This window comes from Sinohyriopsis cumingii, chromosome 9 (assembly GCF_028554795.1).
Source record: "Sinohyriopsis cumingii isolate HCF-2022 chromosome 9, ASM2855479v2, whole genome shotgun sequence".
NCBI lineage: Eukaryota > Metazoa > Mollusca > Bivalvia > Unionida > Unionidae > Sinohyriopsis > Sinohyriopsis cumingii.
This window is the reverse complement of record NC_142969.1, coordinates 17,068,196-17,085,216: the sequence shown is the minus strand read 5'-3', so window position 1 is coordinate 17,085,216 and position 17,021 is coordinate 17,068,196. Positions and strand designations below refer to the sequence as shown.

The following is a 17,021-nucleotide window of genomic DNA, read 5'->3' as shown; positions in this document are numbered from 1 at the left end:
ACAGTAAATGCTAAATGCATTTATATCTATTTGACAGTGGTTAACGTGTAGTAATAGTGATCCTACATAACAAATATAAATAGTTACAACATTACTAAAGGAAATCCCAACACACCAGCATACAAGGAAGAAAGAGTTTTTGATGATTAAATTATTCCGACTGCTTTCTATTCTTCCATCTGCTGAAAACGTGAATCCCTAAATGTTGTTGCGTTCATTCAATGTTTGGCATGTAATCCCTTAAACGGAATCCCCAAGTCAGTTTGTTACATTCTCACAGATGAAGATCAACCCTTTACCCACTCACCTAACCAACTAACAATAAAAACAAAGAAAAAGCACAACAACAAAACAAACCAAACAAAAGCAAAATAAATAAAAACACAGAAACAAACAGTGTGAAAACATAAAAAGCATATATATATATAAATCCTCTCTGCAGAGATATGGATACAAATTATATTCAATTTTTTTTCCATGCGTCATGTTTATATTTTTGTATTCAGGAACCCTTTTGAATAATGTTGGCTACACTTCGACAAGATTTAGAATAATCGTTCGTAATTGCAGGTTGACGAACTGACAAAGGGATGGAAGACTTAATGTTATCGCAGTCTCACAAGAAATGTAAAGAATGACGATTCGTGATATGCCCATCTTACATTGGAAAGTCAGAATGCGATGTCAAAAGTTTTATTCGTGCATGAGGAAGTAGGTTTGTCTTTTCCTAGTAGAACGATAGCATCACTGCCTCAGAATACGTCGATAGATGCTTGCAAACACATATCCTGAGAGACACACTTGAGCAAGTGCATTTGGGAAACTGAATGATAGGAAACAGAATAACCCCACCTCATATCGTCATCGTTCCTTTCGCCACTTCCTTTGCACGTATGTACTGAAGAACGCGCGCAATCACGTTCTACTTCACACATGCGATGAAATAGTCTTAGTAATAGCGGACATAAATAAGCAAATTTGTTTTTATTTTCCACGCAAGAGTTATATCAATATGCTTTCGTTTGTCACATTCTTTTCACCACAAACTGCAAACTGGGAGACTTCAATCGTTAACAAATGTTTCAGTATGAGTTGATAACTTGAAATATGAAATTAAAGAAATGAATTTCTTATGAAGTCCTGATGATAACAATACTAAGGCCCAGAAATTTAATATATCCATGCTGGCAGTAGGTAACTTTTTTGAAAATAATCATCAACTTATCATAATGCAATAACTCTTGTGACATCAGTGCATGATTTGAATTGGTTATGCGTAGTCTAGGTAAGTACAGCATCAAAAGATTGTTAGATACATACAAAAAAGGAAATATCCCGGTGATACTAGTTACTGGTAAAATTGAAATGATTCAATGATTTATGTTGATAAATTCACATAGCAATGAAAAATTATTAAATTTGCCTAAAATTATAAGAATACATTTTAAGCTTCAGGCTCCTGCCACAATAGTTTGCAAAGAAATCAGATATATTATGTCATTTCTAATAAAACCAGGTAAACTAATTTACAAAAAGATACTGAGGGTCGGTGGCTCTTTCCGGTGTTTTCCCGGGTTCTTCCTCCACCATTAATACTGACTGCCATGTATAGCCTATCGTGTGCTGAAAAATGGCGTTAAACTCTGCAACAACAACAACAACAAAAAGATACTTGTGATTCTAAAAGTGTTACCGTATGGAAGACATATTATGATATAACAAAATCATGTTGGTTCTCAATACTTTATAAATCAAACGTTTGTATTGCCACATATCTTAAATACAGAATAATCAGTTCTGCATTTAGACACCCTAATCAAAGTTATATTTTCGAAATAAAATGTCAGTGGACATCAAATTATCTCTTGTACAGTGTAATAAAGGCTGATGCTAGGAAAAGTGAATGTGACATCCGATATCTGTCTTCTTTTCTATACCACCGCTAAGTATAGTGGAGGACACAAGTGGATATGCAATCGCTTCTACTTAGGTCGGAACAAAATATCAGACATCGAATAAAAGTATATAAACGGCTGTGAAATAAGGGAGATGCAACAAGCAGAATCCACTTCAAAAACTTGAAACTAAAACAACGAACACCAATTTGTGCCACTTGGGTTAGTCCTCGAGTTTAAGGATGCACTTAAGCGGCAAAAGTCAACTATATACGCTAATTTCTCCTTCATGACCTGTAAACCTATAATGGTAGTGAAGTACTACAGACTACAGACCGCGTGATTTGTAAAGCACTTGACACACCCTTTCCGCCGAATTTACCATATTAGAAGCACAGCTTTGCTGAGCTAATTCTACCGTTCGATTTGTTCTTCTCATGTTAAAACATTGACCCAATACGATATGATATGTTTTACACACAGTGAACAGTACCAAAATAGAAGAGCTAGAAGTAAATTGTACACGGAGAATTTGTATCAAGTCGGATTGTTAAACAGAGACAGTTCTTTATATGGCAAACTGAGATTTATTTAGTCCTGTCCATGTAGAGGATATCTATATGTTTGTGGTAAATAGAAGAAATTAGTTTACAGTCAAGTGGAAGCATTTTGTATTACCTTTAGCAGTGAACGTACTAAAACATAATTTTGTCTGGTGTATTTTTGATGGTTAAAGTAGATATTTATTGTTTGCAGTGCCTATCCAAACCAGCGCAATAATATATGCATTATTGCATCGATACGAAGAGCTTCCGAAAGTTTGTATACTAATCAGTGTCACTTATATTTTACAAATAAAGTTCATCCATATATTGTTAAAATCATTTTATCGAAAATGGCTTGTATCTTTTACAATACATTGATTGCCGTAAAGAACACACACGCATATATCTGTCTCTGTCTATGTATGTATATATATATATATATATATATATATATATATATATATATATATATATATATATATATATATATATATATATATATATATAATGCTATGTATTTATAATTTAATTTGGTAATTTAATTTAATTTGGTTTCACCAGTCTCACATGACGTCAGACTAGTCAACATGGGTTCTCTCTTCCAAATGTCCTGCTGTATCTCCTGCTCCTTACATAATGCCCTATTCAACGAAAGCTGCGGCGGGAATGCAGGAGGCGGTGCACAGAGTCAGATCGGCAAGGTACAAGGTACCAAATGCGTTAAAGAGAGCCAAAAGGACAACACTATCGTCAGCACAGGGGCCACTAATATTCAGCTTGGACCTTTCAGCAAAAGCTCCTAGGTAGATCGCAGGTTATTAAGTAGTTGATAGCACCGGCTTTGACAGGCTCACTGCCAAGGTGATACGAGGGATTAACATTCAGTTCGGTCAGCTAGTAGTTCTGTTTATGCCTTCCGCCACCTGATCGAATCCCAGACAGGGATAATACGAACATATGGGCGGGCTCGTACACAGATTTTCTCGATCCTGCTAAATACACCATTGGATCCGTGTGTAACGTTTCATCTCGATACAGCCATTAATAATCCTGAAATTAGCATTGTCCATTAAACTCACGAAAGGACAGTGAATTCTCGCTTGGAGCAGGTTTATTAGTATCATGTTGTAATAACACCGATTGTTTGGTACGTTTCTTTCCCCAACATAAGGCACCTGTCATTAAACACTGTCATAAGGTCCACTGTTTAATATTGCGAAAGATGTATTATTTTGATTAATGCTTACAGATGGGTTATGATTCTAGATTCCATATGTTTGAGACCTTTAGCATTTCTAGGCAATGAACAGTAAACAGACAATTACCAGAAATACAAACATTTTGAAGGAAATTTTATACAGGACACAACATTTTCCCCATGAACAACCATGATATTTATCGAATACGAATTGGATTCCGTACGAATGCTGGTTAGCGTACTACGGACAAGGTAAAACAATGTGATGCACTCATGCAAACATATTTGCCTCGAAGTGAAATCATCATCATCACAATTCAACATCACAATCCATCATAAGCAGTGTTAACTTTGCTTGTGTAGACCTTTTTGCAAGACAGGTTTTTACTTTGGTGGATCATCCACTTGTCAACTAGCATACCAAAAAGGAACAGCGTATGAGATTAAAAAGACGTTAAAAAAATAAGGACCCATAATACCCTGTTAACGTGTTTAATACAATCTCAGTGCTCTTGCCTTTCGTTAGAGTGTCCTCGTCTCATTGGACGCGTACACATATGCATCTTACACCGTGGGATCCTGTGCGGGCACTTGTACACAATATTGCCATGCTCGTTGCCATCAGACCGTTCTCTATGAGAACAGTACAATCAAACTGTGGACGCTTCGTCCTTTCTACTTATTTAAAACCTAATTCAAAACATTAACCACAAAAGCAAGTGCTCGTTTGCCGATCGATAATGATGTACTGGATACAAGCTTTCAATTTCCTTGTTACATACAATTTCAGATCATTATAGGCAAAATATTCTGCCACGTTTGCACTGCTTTTGTTGTCTTTCTTAAAACACGAGAAGCAGAAGCAATAATGCAGATTAATGCACATCAGAATGATATTTTGATTCATATATCAATTCGCTTTAAGGTTTTAACATTTCAAACTCAACAAGCGAGAGAAAGAGAGAGAGAGCCATATACAATGCACGTATGCAACAACCTTATCAACTCTAACAATTTCTGTTTCATGCATGTGATTTTTTTTCACCCATGTATCCATTTTATTTTGGGGTGACAGAATTTCAAGAATATTTTGTTCTCCTGTATTTCTCTATTTGCTGTTGTATCCTGTAAAATGTATTTATAATACTTTATGTTTCATTTTTCCATTAGTTAGCACCCTTTACTCGACAGACGTTGTCCAGAGAGTTATGTTATTCTACAAAAGCATAATATATTGTTTACCTTTAATAAAAAGTCACCAAAGTGGTCAAAACCAAAATGCAGCATCAGTCATATTGTTTTTGTGATATCAATCATGTGTGAGCTTTTACTACTGTATGACATATCTGGGGAAGGATTTCCGTCTTGGCTCCGTTTCACAGCCTTTCAAAGCTATAGCTGCTGTACGGAGTATGCTAGTGTGTGTGTATATCACAGCATAGTTTTGTTCAACGTGTACTTACTACTGGAAATTAGCAAACTCAGAGTATGTGCAACACGGCTGGGTCAACTCATTGTTCTATATTTGTACTCTGCACTTTATCTAAATTAAATTTAAATAGCCATGCCTTTATCTTACTTACTCATGAAATGAGTGGAAATAGTCTTTGACGATCATTGAAAATATCCGAGGAAACAGATGAACTCAAACTAAAGCTTGCGTTGTGATTTATGGAAACGGTAAGAGTGTTTTCGGTGCAATTCCAAACATTAAAAGACCCTGATACCATAAACTCGGTGAATAAAACTGACGAATTCTGAACCAGATGTTTCAAACAGCTAGTTATGTTTTAGCTTGGGCAGCATTTTAATGTCAGACCTTTCCATTAATATGCACACCCACATTTCACAACAATTAGCAATACACAAGTCTACAACGCACTTGATCGCTTTGTCTGCTATTCGCTGAAGACACTAGACTTTATATATTGCAACAACAACAAAAACTGTTGTTCAGATTCTTCATTGATAGTGAATACAAGTAAGCATCATTCTTTACCTAGAAGAAATATTTGCTATAAGCGTTTATCAAATTGAAGTGATTCAGTTTTGAATTCTTTTATAACGTAGTTCATTGACGAAATCTGTAAACAATAACAGCTATCTCATTGCAAAGAAAACATATCTTGTTAAGTTGACATGTTTGTTATATCTTTTGAGCAAAGGAAGTTACTACAACAAGAATAAAACGCTTTTTTTTATAATATTCGTGTTTTATGTATCCTGAACATGTACGGCCTACTCCAATATTTCTTCATGGGGAAATAAGGGTAACAGTAATTAAACAAATCAAAATTAATGTTGCAGTTTAATACTTTGCGTACTTTTTTCAGTATGGATTTCACTTTGGTCATTTGACCATTCAGCCATATCGATGCTGTTTATATAAGATTTAATGAACAGGGAATTCTTTATCGTTAACGTAATACCGACTCAACATTAAAGAAGCAATTACACCAATTGTAGACGATAAAAGGTTTTCAGTTGAACATTCCACAGCATGTTCTTAATATTTCATCTAAAAGAGCAAGTGTTCTTAGTAGACATTCAATATATTCAAAGCGAATAACATGTTCTTTTCTTGGACTTACAAAAAGCTATTGGAATTTAATTCTCTCATAGACGACTTCAGTGTAACTTGGTCGATTCAATATGGTCTATAGATGTAAGTAACCAATTCTCGTTTCTTAAAATATATTTTGGTGTTCATTAACAGGCTAGGCCACATACAGTGACTATTTACAAATGGAACAAAGACTATTATTAAATAATAATCGTGGTCGAAAAGAATCTAAAGAATTAAAACATCAACACTGACAGTTACGATGGGATTTGGACGGAATCTATCTCGGACACATACATAACTCCCAGTTCCATGGTTGGCGTCTTACATTGAAGAACTGTAGGGTCCAATTGTTATAATGTAGATATTTGAACTCCCGTCTTACAAACACCTATATCCATTTATCTAAAGTTTTAATTTCATTTGTAATCAGCCTCATTGAAATCTCAAGATCTAGACAACATTTTTTTCATTCAGACATATATCAAATCTGGTCAACAAATGAATATTTTCATAAACAAATACACATATGTTAAATGTTATCAATATATTCAATTTTCAGATTACTAGATAAACCCACCTACATTTGTACTTGATTTGAAAGGCATGTAGAGTTTATGCCATCCGTGTCTGCGCTTCCATTAGTTTCTTTGCACGTGACCCTATTTTTAGAATTTGGTATAAAGTAGTTCTACGTAAAGTTTGTACAGAAATAAACACAGCTTTTCCTCATCAAATGGTTATGTTTTCACCAATGGAAATGTTCGCTACATTTACCAATTTCTGTAATTGCAACTATTTTGTTTATAATCAGTGTTCAATTTTATACTTATTTTAAGATCATATTTTTATGTTTCATTTAACACAAACTATTTCACATGCCATCTTACGTTTGTATTTGTATAATTATTCATATTGCTTTTGTTCAGACTGGCGTGATGTACATGCAATATACAGTTATCTAGTGGTATTAACATCTATCATCGCTGTAAACGCTATCATTGGAAATGATATACAGTTAACTGAAAGAGGAAAGTCGCTTACAAGAGCATTATACACTTACCTGCGTACCTTTGTCAACATACAATTTTATCACAGTTCGGTTTCTTTGCATTCAAACTAGTATCATAAATAAATCGGGCGATTACATGAATATATGCAGGATAAGGTTTTAGGATGTCTATAGTGATTGCGCAAAATCATGATGACGCTAAATGTCTAATTTCCATTTTCACATGTGAACCCATCTCTTGCTGCGCCAGATTATAAAAATACCGTATTCTACCTAGAATACAAATGTGACCACTCTCAGGAAATATATACAATGCGTTTTTCGCAGTTGCAAAAGTTAAAGTAATTTGTATACCCCTCCCAAACAGTATTGCCTAGTGACAGAACTATACATGATTGTCTATGAATAAGTATGCAAAAGTAATAAAGGTAAAGGAAAATACAGATAATGGTGAAAATGGTAAAATTCCAGTTTCCAGACGGTTCTTTGTGAGCATCGACATTATTACTAGATTATCAGAATAATGTAAGGAAATAAACTGAAAAAAGAGTTATTTACAAGGCAATAATAATTAAATAAACATGCATCTTGTGCATTGACCTGGGTTACATCTTACTAAGGTGCAACTTTTCGTAATCATGTTCAAAGTTATTCTTCGAGAGATTCAGTGTTGTGTATTCCTCTTCCTCACTCTTTGATTTATTAAATGCAATGTTGATATACGTGGGAGAAAATGCATCCGACATATATTCCCCTTCAGTATTCATTTTCTTGGACATATTCTCGTCGTCTTTTCTCTCGTAAGTTTCCATCGGATTTACGCATTGTCCTTCCTTCTTATTTCGTTGCAAACTGTGAAAGAATATAGCAGGATTTTGGAATCTATGTAAGGAGCATTATGTAATCAGTTGTGTAAAAAGTAATTAAAGCTATTTTATTTTTCATTTTCTTCGATGATGACATTTGTTTCATTTAATTCATCCTATCTTGCTTTTTATTTCCTTTCTCGTTTATGAAATATACATTTCCTTATTGTTAATAGAATATACCACAATTCATGCTTAACAATACGTTTATCAGTATGTATGTATGTATGTATGTATGTGTGCACGCACGCACGCACACACACTCATATATGTATTTATTTATGTATGTATGATGCACAATACACTTCTGTATGCATTACTTTGAAATACACATGTTGTAGAAGGCGTAATCAGAATTATTACATGTTTTTTTCTCTGTATAATAATATATCAAATTACAGATGGAAATCATGATCACCTATGGCTGTGGAACTATAGATTTCAAAATTCATGCTAAATTCTCAGTTATGTAGTTCAGGCAGTTTCTATCAAATGCAATATATTTTCCCGAGAACCTGCATCATAATGCACTGGAAGCATGTAATCATATCATCGGTATTATTGACGTTATAATTTCAGTGTTTAGAAGCAACAACATATTATCATTCATCGCATAAATTGAGATGCTGCAACATTTTATTTTGTGACAGTGTACGCTCTTTTACTGCAGAATTAATCAGTTAAAAAGCAAGAGTCAATTATTCGTCTCTCTAAGTGTCTTTCTAAGTGTGTTTGGACTCTGCTATATTATGTTTGCTCTGATATATATTTTAAGAGAAACAACAACTTTCTTTGTTGCTTAAACATTTACAAAATGAATGACAATAATGAAAATATCAGTACATCTGTAACATTAAATACCCTTCATACACGACTTGACTTAAACCTATTGGACCGTCCGGGATAACGGTTAAGGACAGAAGTCACATGCACGAATACGTGGCTGATCTTAATTAACTAATACAAGTTTCATCCACTGCACATGAATGTCTACCCGCTAAAGACACCAATGTAATTTTAATCTGCATTATTTGATTCATAAATACGGATGGAAAATCTGTATAAATCACTGGCGAATATTAAATGGGCATGTAACACTTTGTCGTATGGGACAACAAAATATATTTATTTTCATGTTCCATCATATTGGTCATTTTGAATTAATTCACATAGTAAATATACTGTAGGCATTGTGAAGGAGACAGCTCCATCAAAGCTATCTAGAAAGATACACGCATACTATTCACGTTTACCAGGCTCTAACAAATATACCAAGCAAGTTTCACGGACAGTTCATCGTCGTCGATCTTAAGTACAAATATCCATCATACTGGGTGTGCACAGTGAGTACACTAACGTTTTCATTAACTCATACCTTCGGTTCTTTTGGACACAAATACAGACACTCAGAAGTATACTGATGACAAAAAGGCCTGCAAGAGAGCCGACAGCTGCACGGAGAATGATAAGTTCTTTTTTCGATCCTGACAAAGAGAACATCTATTGGATTATTAAAGTTGATATTGTCACAGCCTATCAAAAGACATAGTTATATATAAAATGGTTAAAAATAAAATCACCAGACATGCGATATTAAAACCAGTTGCATATCCTTTGGGACCAAAAAGAACAAAATGACGATGAACAGGAGGTATTTTTTCATATATTGTTCGCCTTGTGTTGTATTTATCGTGAATCACACACAAACACTAACTTACACAATTATACACAGAGGTAAGTGCGATAAAATATATTTCACACATTTTTATGTTTGCTTTATGTCGCCTTAAGTCAATCATTTGCTCAGAAAGGTATAGTGAGTAATATCAAGAGAAGTTTTAAACTGATCGAACGAGCTGTGTTACAGATATATATAAATCTTCCCATTCCCCTGTAAAATGTTCAAACACATATGTCAAAGAAGGAAACATCAGCACATTCATAACACACATATGGAAGAATATATCGAACATTGTTTTCTTAACTTCGTTGAAGAAAGACACATAATTCGTCAGTTGGGTACGCAAAAGTACGACTTATATCACCAAAAAATGAAAACTGATTTTTAAGAAATTCCATTTTGGAGACCTGGACAGCGGAAGGAGAAAAGTATATTGTTAATAGGCGAGATGTTAGGCATTTCAGAACCAAAGTTGTTTGAAATTGGTTAAGGGAATTACTTACTTCTTGCCTTGTTGGTTTTGGTTTGGTTTGATTTTGAGTTCACATGTTTCTATATATCAAGCTATATAAGCAAAACTACTCCGTCTTTCCAAGCTGCATTAATCAATTGTCAGAAGACATGCTACATATATATTTATAACACTACTTATTTGTTTTGTTCTGATAGGGCGGAGAGAACGAGTTTGATACTAGTTAGGAATGGCAAAGCCGTATCAAACAAGATCGTTACCCGGGCTCACAACAAAATGCATATGTGGTTTTGTACATATCCCTATATTTTCACACACACACACACACACACACACACACACACATATATATATATATATATATATATATATATATATATATATATATATATATATATATATATATATATATATATATATATGTATATTCTTCACCAGTCTGTCTGCCTAACAGATAGGGAAGTACTCTTTAGATCTGAGGGTTTGAAAAACGTTGTATGGGACATATGCGAATCAAATATACACGATACAGTTGTCTCCAGTAGTGGGCCATTTCTAACCATGCCTTGGATTTTGACAGAATCTCTTAGTCTCTCTTCCAGCGTCTTGAGTTAAATAAAATCAATACAATATTTCAGCAGCAAGGTGTCTGTCCACAGTCTGTCTCTCATGTTTTATGTAACTTTGCAGAAGGTAAAAGCCTCCATTTTCACCATGATATATCTGTATTAATACAATTATATGTGTTGGTAATTTTGAATAATTTAAAATGCAAGTAATACATCACTCTGGATATTTTACAGTGGAATATTGCTTAATATTTTGTACTTCCAGGATGTGTTCAAGATGCATATATTTTAAGTGTGTGATACGGAATGTGCCGTACGGAGGTAGATACTGAACACAATATTAGCTTATAAGACTGGTGTGTAATAAACAGCTATACCCATGAATTATATAACTGATGCTACATTGCCTTAATTGTATCTGGATGTACTTAACACTGCAATGCATGCACCTGTATTACCAAACCTGCATCGACACAGACTATATTTGCTGTTTATACTTGAAATGCCCTAATACATATGATCTCATTTGTTGCCGATGATTTTGTCACCACAGATAATCTGCTCAACAAATGCTATATATGTATTATTTCCCTAATTATAAACAGATGTTTATATTATCTGCAAAATGTTAAAAAATTTCAATTAGATTAACAGTTTAATGCTAGATGTTTAATTTTGTCTTGCTGTATGGATACAAATTTAAAGAAAGATTCGTTTGCAAATTGTTTGCGAGTTGTTTATGTTGCATTTCCCGAGCATCTACCTTTGGCTGTCATGATGTAGACTCTTTTTTGTTGACGTGCATGAAGTAGGTGTTACCTAACTAATAACCAGCCCGTCTTTATATATATATATATATATATATATATATATATATATATATATATATATATATATATATATATATATATATATAATGTAATACATTTTGGAAAGTACAATAAGGAAATATCGAGGACAAACAGAACGTCCCTGGAACTTACATCTTCAGTAAACCAAATTCAGAGTGAATAGTACGTCCTTGAAAAGTACACCTTGATATCATGCAAAGTATGTATTTGCATAAACGTAGATATGAACATTTTTAAAACTATCACGTGCTGAACAGTTCTTCCGTTGCCAGTATATTGGACAATATCAGGCGTAAGTACCATTTGGTATTAACATAGGTGCGCCATGTTTGCACAGCCGACTGAAGCAATCAACCACGTCTCAAATTAAGGCTTCCACAATTATTAACTTTCAAACAAAATCGTATCGTATTATGATGATTGAACGTTTAATGACACTAAAAATTAATGAGTCTTTCTCGAGCATATGACATGATAAAAGATAGTCCATTTATATCTTTGGAATGTCCTGGGAATTTAGTGAGAAAATTAGGGTTTTCTGAAAGGCTGTACTCGGATTGTGCGTAGCCTTATTTGAAAACGTATTAAATACACTGTGTCAGTTTTCAGTGATTTTTCTGTCAAGGAATATTTCACCCTTAATCTATTTTGTATTCATTGTACAGACATGTGGCACTTTTTGTGTGTACCTAGGGCATACGTTTGTTTGGATCAGATTAATTTTATAAAGGCTATTTGCTATCCATACTTAAAGTTTTCTAGTAAGTGTTTGCACCATGATGCCACCTGTAGATGCAAATACGAAGAACAATTCTATCAAACAATCTATCTTCATTAAAATATACGTTTATGATATCTGTTTCCAAACATAGTTTCATATATAGTTCAATGAATATAGAAAACGAAGTAAGGAACAGTTGTCATAGAGATGCATGTATTTCATGCAATTATATTATGTTTACATTTTAAAGAATACTCTTTATAATTTATGTTGTCAAGTTCGAAGTTTAGAATTTGTTCGAATGGTTTGTCTTACAAAAATCGCTTGTTCAGCTCAATATTGCATTTTTCGAGCATCTTATTTTATTTTATATCAAACAGTTCCCCATCGTAAGTCTGCCAATTTTTCATACCACTTGAAAAAACATTCTTGCCATCTGAAAATGAATCCTTAAAAAGAACTATAACTTCTCTGGGAAGTAAATCTTAACCTTACACGGTGTATTAATTTCAACGATTAAGATATCAGGAAGTTAAATAACGGTTACCTGTTGAACAGCTAGTGTCATGCCAACCGACTGGATACTTGCAAAAGTAAGAACCATTGGTGTTGGTACAGTTGACATCATGTTCGCACGGAGAACTCAAGCATTCATTGACATCTGAAATGTAATGGTTTCACAAAATTTAAAATTTCAAAGAGTAGAATGTTAGTATAATGACTCTTTATCATGACTCATCTGAATAAGGCGTTTAACTAATAAATTCTGATATCAAATAACGAATTGCTGATATTGAAAACTTCTTAAATTAGTTCGATTACGGTTCGATCTGCATCTTCCTAATGAAACACAAGAAATTCATTTCATCTGGATACATATGCAAACAGGATGAAGACTCTCTCCTAACATGTATGATTTTCGGGGTTAAATAATCGAGGCTATATATTATTATTCAAGTAAATTACGTAATTCGTGCTGAATTAGTTCATGTATGAAGGTGTGTTTCAAGACATCCTATGCAGATGTGTGCAAAATAAAATAATGCAGCTAGTTTGTGAATGTATGAAATTGCCTCGGAAATATGTGTTTCAAGAATTTGTTTGGGATATACATTTCACAGAAATGTAACAATTTGTATACATTTCCTAACAGCATGCTTGTTGTACACATTTTGTTACGGTTCAACTTTCGAAAATCTTTTAAAAAATTCATTACTTCATTTTCCAGGCATCCAACTATATTTTCCACCGTATAGGCATCATTGTGAAAAGATACCAGCACGCGCTTATATATATATATATATATATATATACCTAATTATTTGTCTCAATACCAACATACATGCATACATACATACATACATGCATACATACGCACGTATCAGCACGTTCCTTAAACAAAATCAATATCTGTGAATTACTTGTAATATGTATATAAATTATCAGTAGTTCTGAACTTTCATCATTGATTTCTTCCGTTTTTTAATATTTATTTTCGATATCAATTTCAATATGAAAAGATTTATATATTATATATTACAGAATTGTGACAATCTTAATACATTTCTGTTTTGCACGTGCCTTACATTTTCTTCGAAAGGGTCAGGTTTCTGACTTGTTACCATTAATATGACCCAACAAATATTAACACATTATATAAGGTTTGCCTTTCGAAATGATCGTTCCTTACTAGCCGTTAAAAGCCGTTGGTATTAATTCAGTTGGCACAACTTTTACACGTAGAATACAACCAATTATTAACATACGAAATTGAATCTTTACGGACATAGTACACTTTTAGAATCTAATCTTAATATAACAAAACGTATTTATTTACTACTTTGAGTAAGAACGTATGAATAATCATTTCGGTGATCAAAATCAAATTGCTGTTATTATAAGATTCTGAATGTGATGCATTGAAGGCGATATAACATAAAAACTTTGCATCAGATTGTTTTGTAGTCTTTCTAAAGCAAAATAGATATATATGGAGACCTAATGAAATGCATATTTTCAGTGATCTATCTGTTTTTAAGTTTTCAAAATCGTGATAAGCATTTTAAAGTGTTTTAACAGGTCTTTGGCTTCGGATTGCATATTGTATGCAGTCGTATTAAATATACATGGCAGGATTGTGAGAAGTTTAAATTTGTATTGTATTATGTAATGTGTGATGTTTCAATTTTCTTCGATTGGTTCAGGTTCCCGAACGTTTTTCAACAATTCCTAATTGCATGTTTAGAGCAATTATCTTTATTTTTGGGCCATTAATTTTGATATTGTGTGGCTTTATAAAGCATACATACATACATACATACATACATACATACATACATATATACATACATACACACATACATACATACATACATACATACATACATACAAGGTGAATGTCAGTTTTACTAAAATATATCAACATAGTACATAAGGATTACCTGTTGAACAGTTCTTTCCTTGCCAACCGATTGGACAATAGCAATTATAAGACACGTTGCTATTACTACAGTTGCCACCATTCTTGCATGGAGAATTCAAGCATTCATTTTTTTTATCTTTACTTATCTTATTTGTGACTTCTTAGCAATATGCACATTATCAATTCATACACCATCCTCCTGATTCATTGAATCGAATCTTTATTTAGTTTGTGGATCCATTCGAATGATCTTTCCATTTTAAAGGCATCTGATAAAGTTTTGAAACCCGAGTCGCTCATCTGTGTGTAACACATCTTAGACTTAGGACTGTTCATTGCATTACACACATTTGATATCCATTATTCAGAACTGTGACATGTTCAAATTTATCTTATTCTGACATGCTTGATTTTTATATTTTCTTCAAACGGACAACATTCCCGATTTCTATTTTCCAATTCCTTATTGCGTGTGTAGAGCATTTGCCTAGATATTTACACCGTATGGCTTTTGTGATGTGGTGAGATCATAAATGTATACAGCCCCACTAACTCACATATTCACATTCACATCCATCCATACATACATCCATCCAGCTATCCTTCCATCCATCCATCCATCCATCCATACATACATACATACATACACACATACATACATATATGCATACACTAGTCTGAATGTGTTGCACAGCAGTCAATAGAACATAACAACATTTTGAAAGAATAATTTGTAATCTTTCTCAATGTCTATAATTGTAAATTTTTAGTAACCTGCACATACATAATCAATTAGCTCAGCCTTCGTAGCATATAATTTATCCAGTTTCTAGTATTATTTATTTATCCATTCCAATGATTTAACTATTTTAAATCTACAGCTCATTTGGAATTGTGTAACACTTTTTGGAGGGTCAGTATCATTGTGTACCGCAGGCATTTCTATTACATATAGATTTTGAAGAATTGTACGATTCCAAAATCAATTTTATTATGCTATGCTTAATGTTTGCATTTTCGTCAAATGGTTTGCATTTCCAACATCGTCTCATCTATTCCGAACTATATATGTTGAGCATTTTCCTTTTCGATTTATGCCATACGGCTACCATTCTAATGTGTTGTGGTAAACTTTCTCGTTCTTTAATCACCCTCATAGATATAGACGTTCACGCATGAACGGAAGAACACACTCACGCACTCACGAACACATACATAAACATATACATACATAATGCATACATACATACATACATACATACATACATACATACATACATACATACATATATCCATTAATCCATCCATCCATACATACATACAGGGGCCCCGAGTGGCCGAGTGGTCTAAAGCGCTCTTCGTTACGGATCACTGCCATCTCACCTCTGTCTGCGTGGGTTCGAGTCTCGGATTCGACTAATGTGAATATGTGAGAAAGCTTGCCGGTAGCTTCTCGTGGGTCGGTGGTTCTTTCCGGGGTTTTCCTGGGTTCTTCCTCCACCATTAATACTGGCCGCCATGTATAGCCAATGGTGTGCTGAAAAATGGCGTTAAACCCTACAACAACAACAACAACAACAACATACATACATTTATACATACAATCGGATACGAAATAATATAGTATGTCAGACGTAAGTGACTATGAAGAACTCGTAAAGAAAACTTTGTGGTAGAAAAAAATTTGTGGAGACAATTTTTCTTCTTCTCAATAAATTTGAATTTTATATCGTCAAATTACATAATGATTACCTGTTGAACAGTTCTTTCCTTGCCACCCGATTGGACAAGAGCAATTGTAAGACCCGTTCCTATTACTGCAGGTGCCACCATTTTTGCACGGAGAATTCAAGCATTCATTAACAGCTGAAATTAAATGTTTTGAGAAATATAAACTTTGATTCACAAAAATGTTACTATAACAATCAAATATGCATTAACTTCCTTGAGTTAGGGCACATAAATAATGGATTTCATGATCAATCAATCTGTTGCTGTAGTACAGGGTTATGGATGTGTTTCTTTGCAATCTATAGAGCATGAAAACATTTTATCGGAAAGTGTCGAAACCTTTCTTATATCTTTACATATCTTATTTGTGAGTTCTTAGCAATATGCACATTATCAATTCATACACCATCCTCCTGATTCATTGAATCGAGTCTTTATTTAGTTTGTGGATCCATTCCAATGATTTCTCCATTTTAAAGGCATCTGATAAAGCTT

The 17,021-nt window shown here is 33.6% G+C and overlaps 1 protein-coding gene across 1 annotated transcript in view; it reads right to left on the bottom strand.

Moving 5' to 3' along the window:
* Positions 1-483: 483 nt before the first annotated feature.
* LOC149791322 (uncharacterized) overlaps positions 484-17,021 on the bottom strand; it is a 58,722-nt gene continuing 42,184 nt past the window's right edge. The window contains exons 6-9 of the mRNA XM_089971335.1: positions 16,548-16,661; positions 12,921-13,034; positions 9,455-9,563; positions 484-8,065 (exon numbers count right to left, since the gene is read on the bottom strand). Of these exons, the coding sequence (XP_089827461.1) occupies positions 7,819-8,065; positions 9,455-9,563; positions 12,921-13,034; positions 16,548-16,661 (584 nt within the window). The 3' untranslated portion in view covers positions 484-7,818. The remainder of the gene's footprint in view (positions 8,066-9,454; positions 9,564-12,920; positions 13,035-16,547; positions 16,662-17,021) is intronic.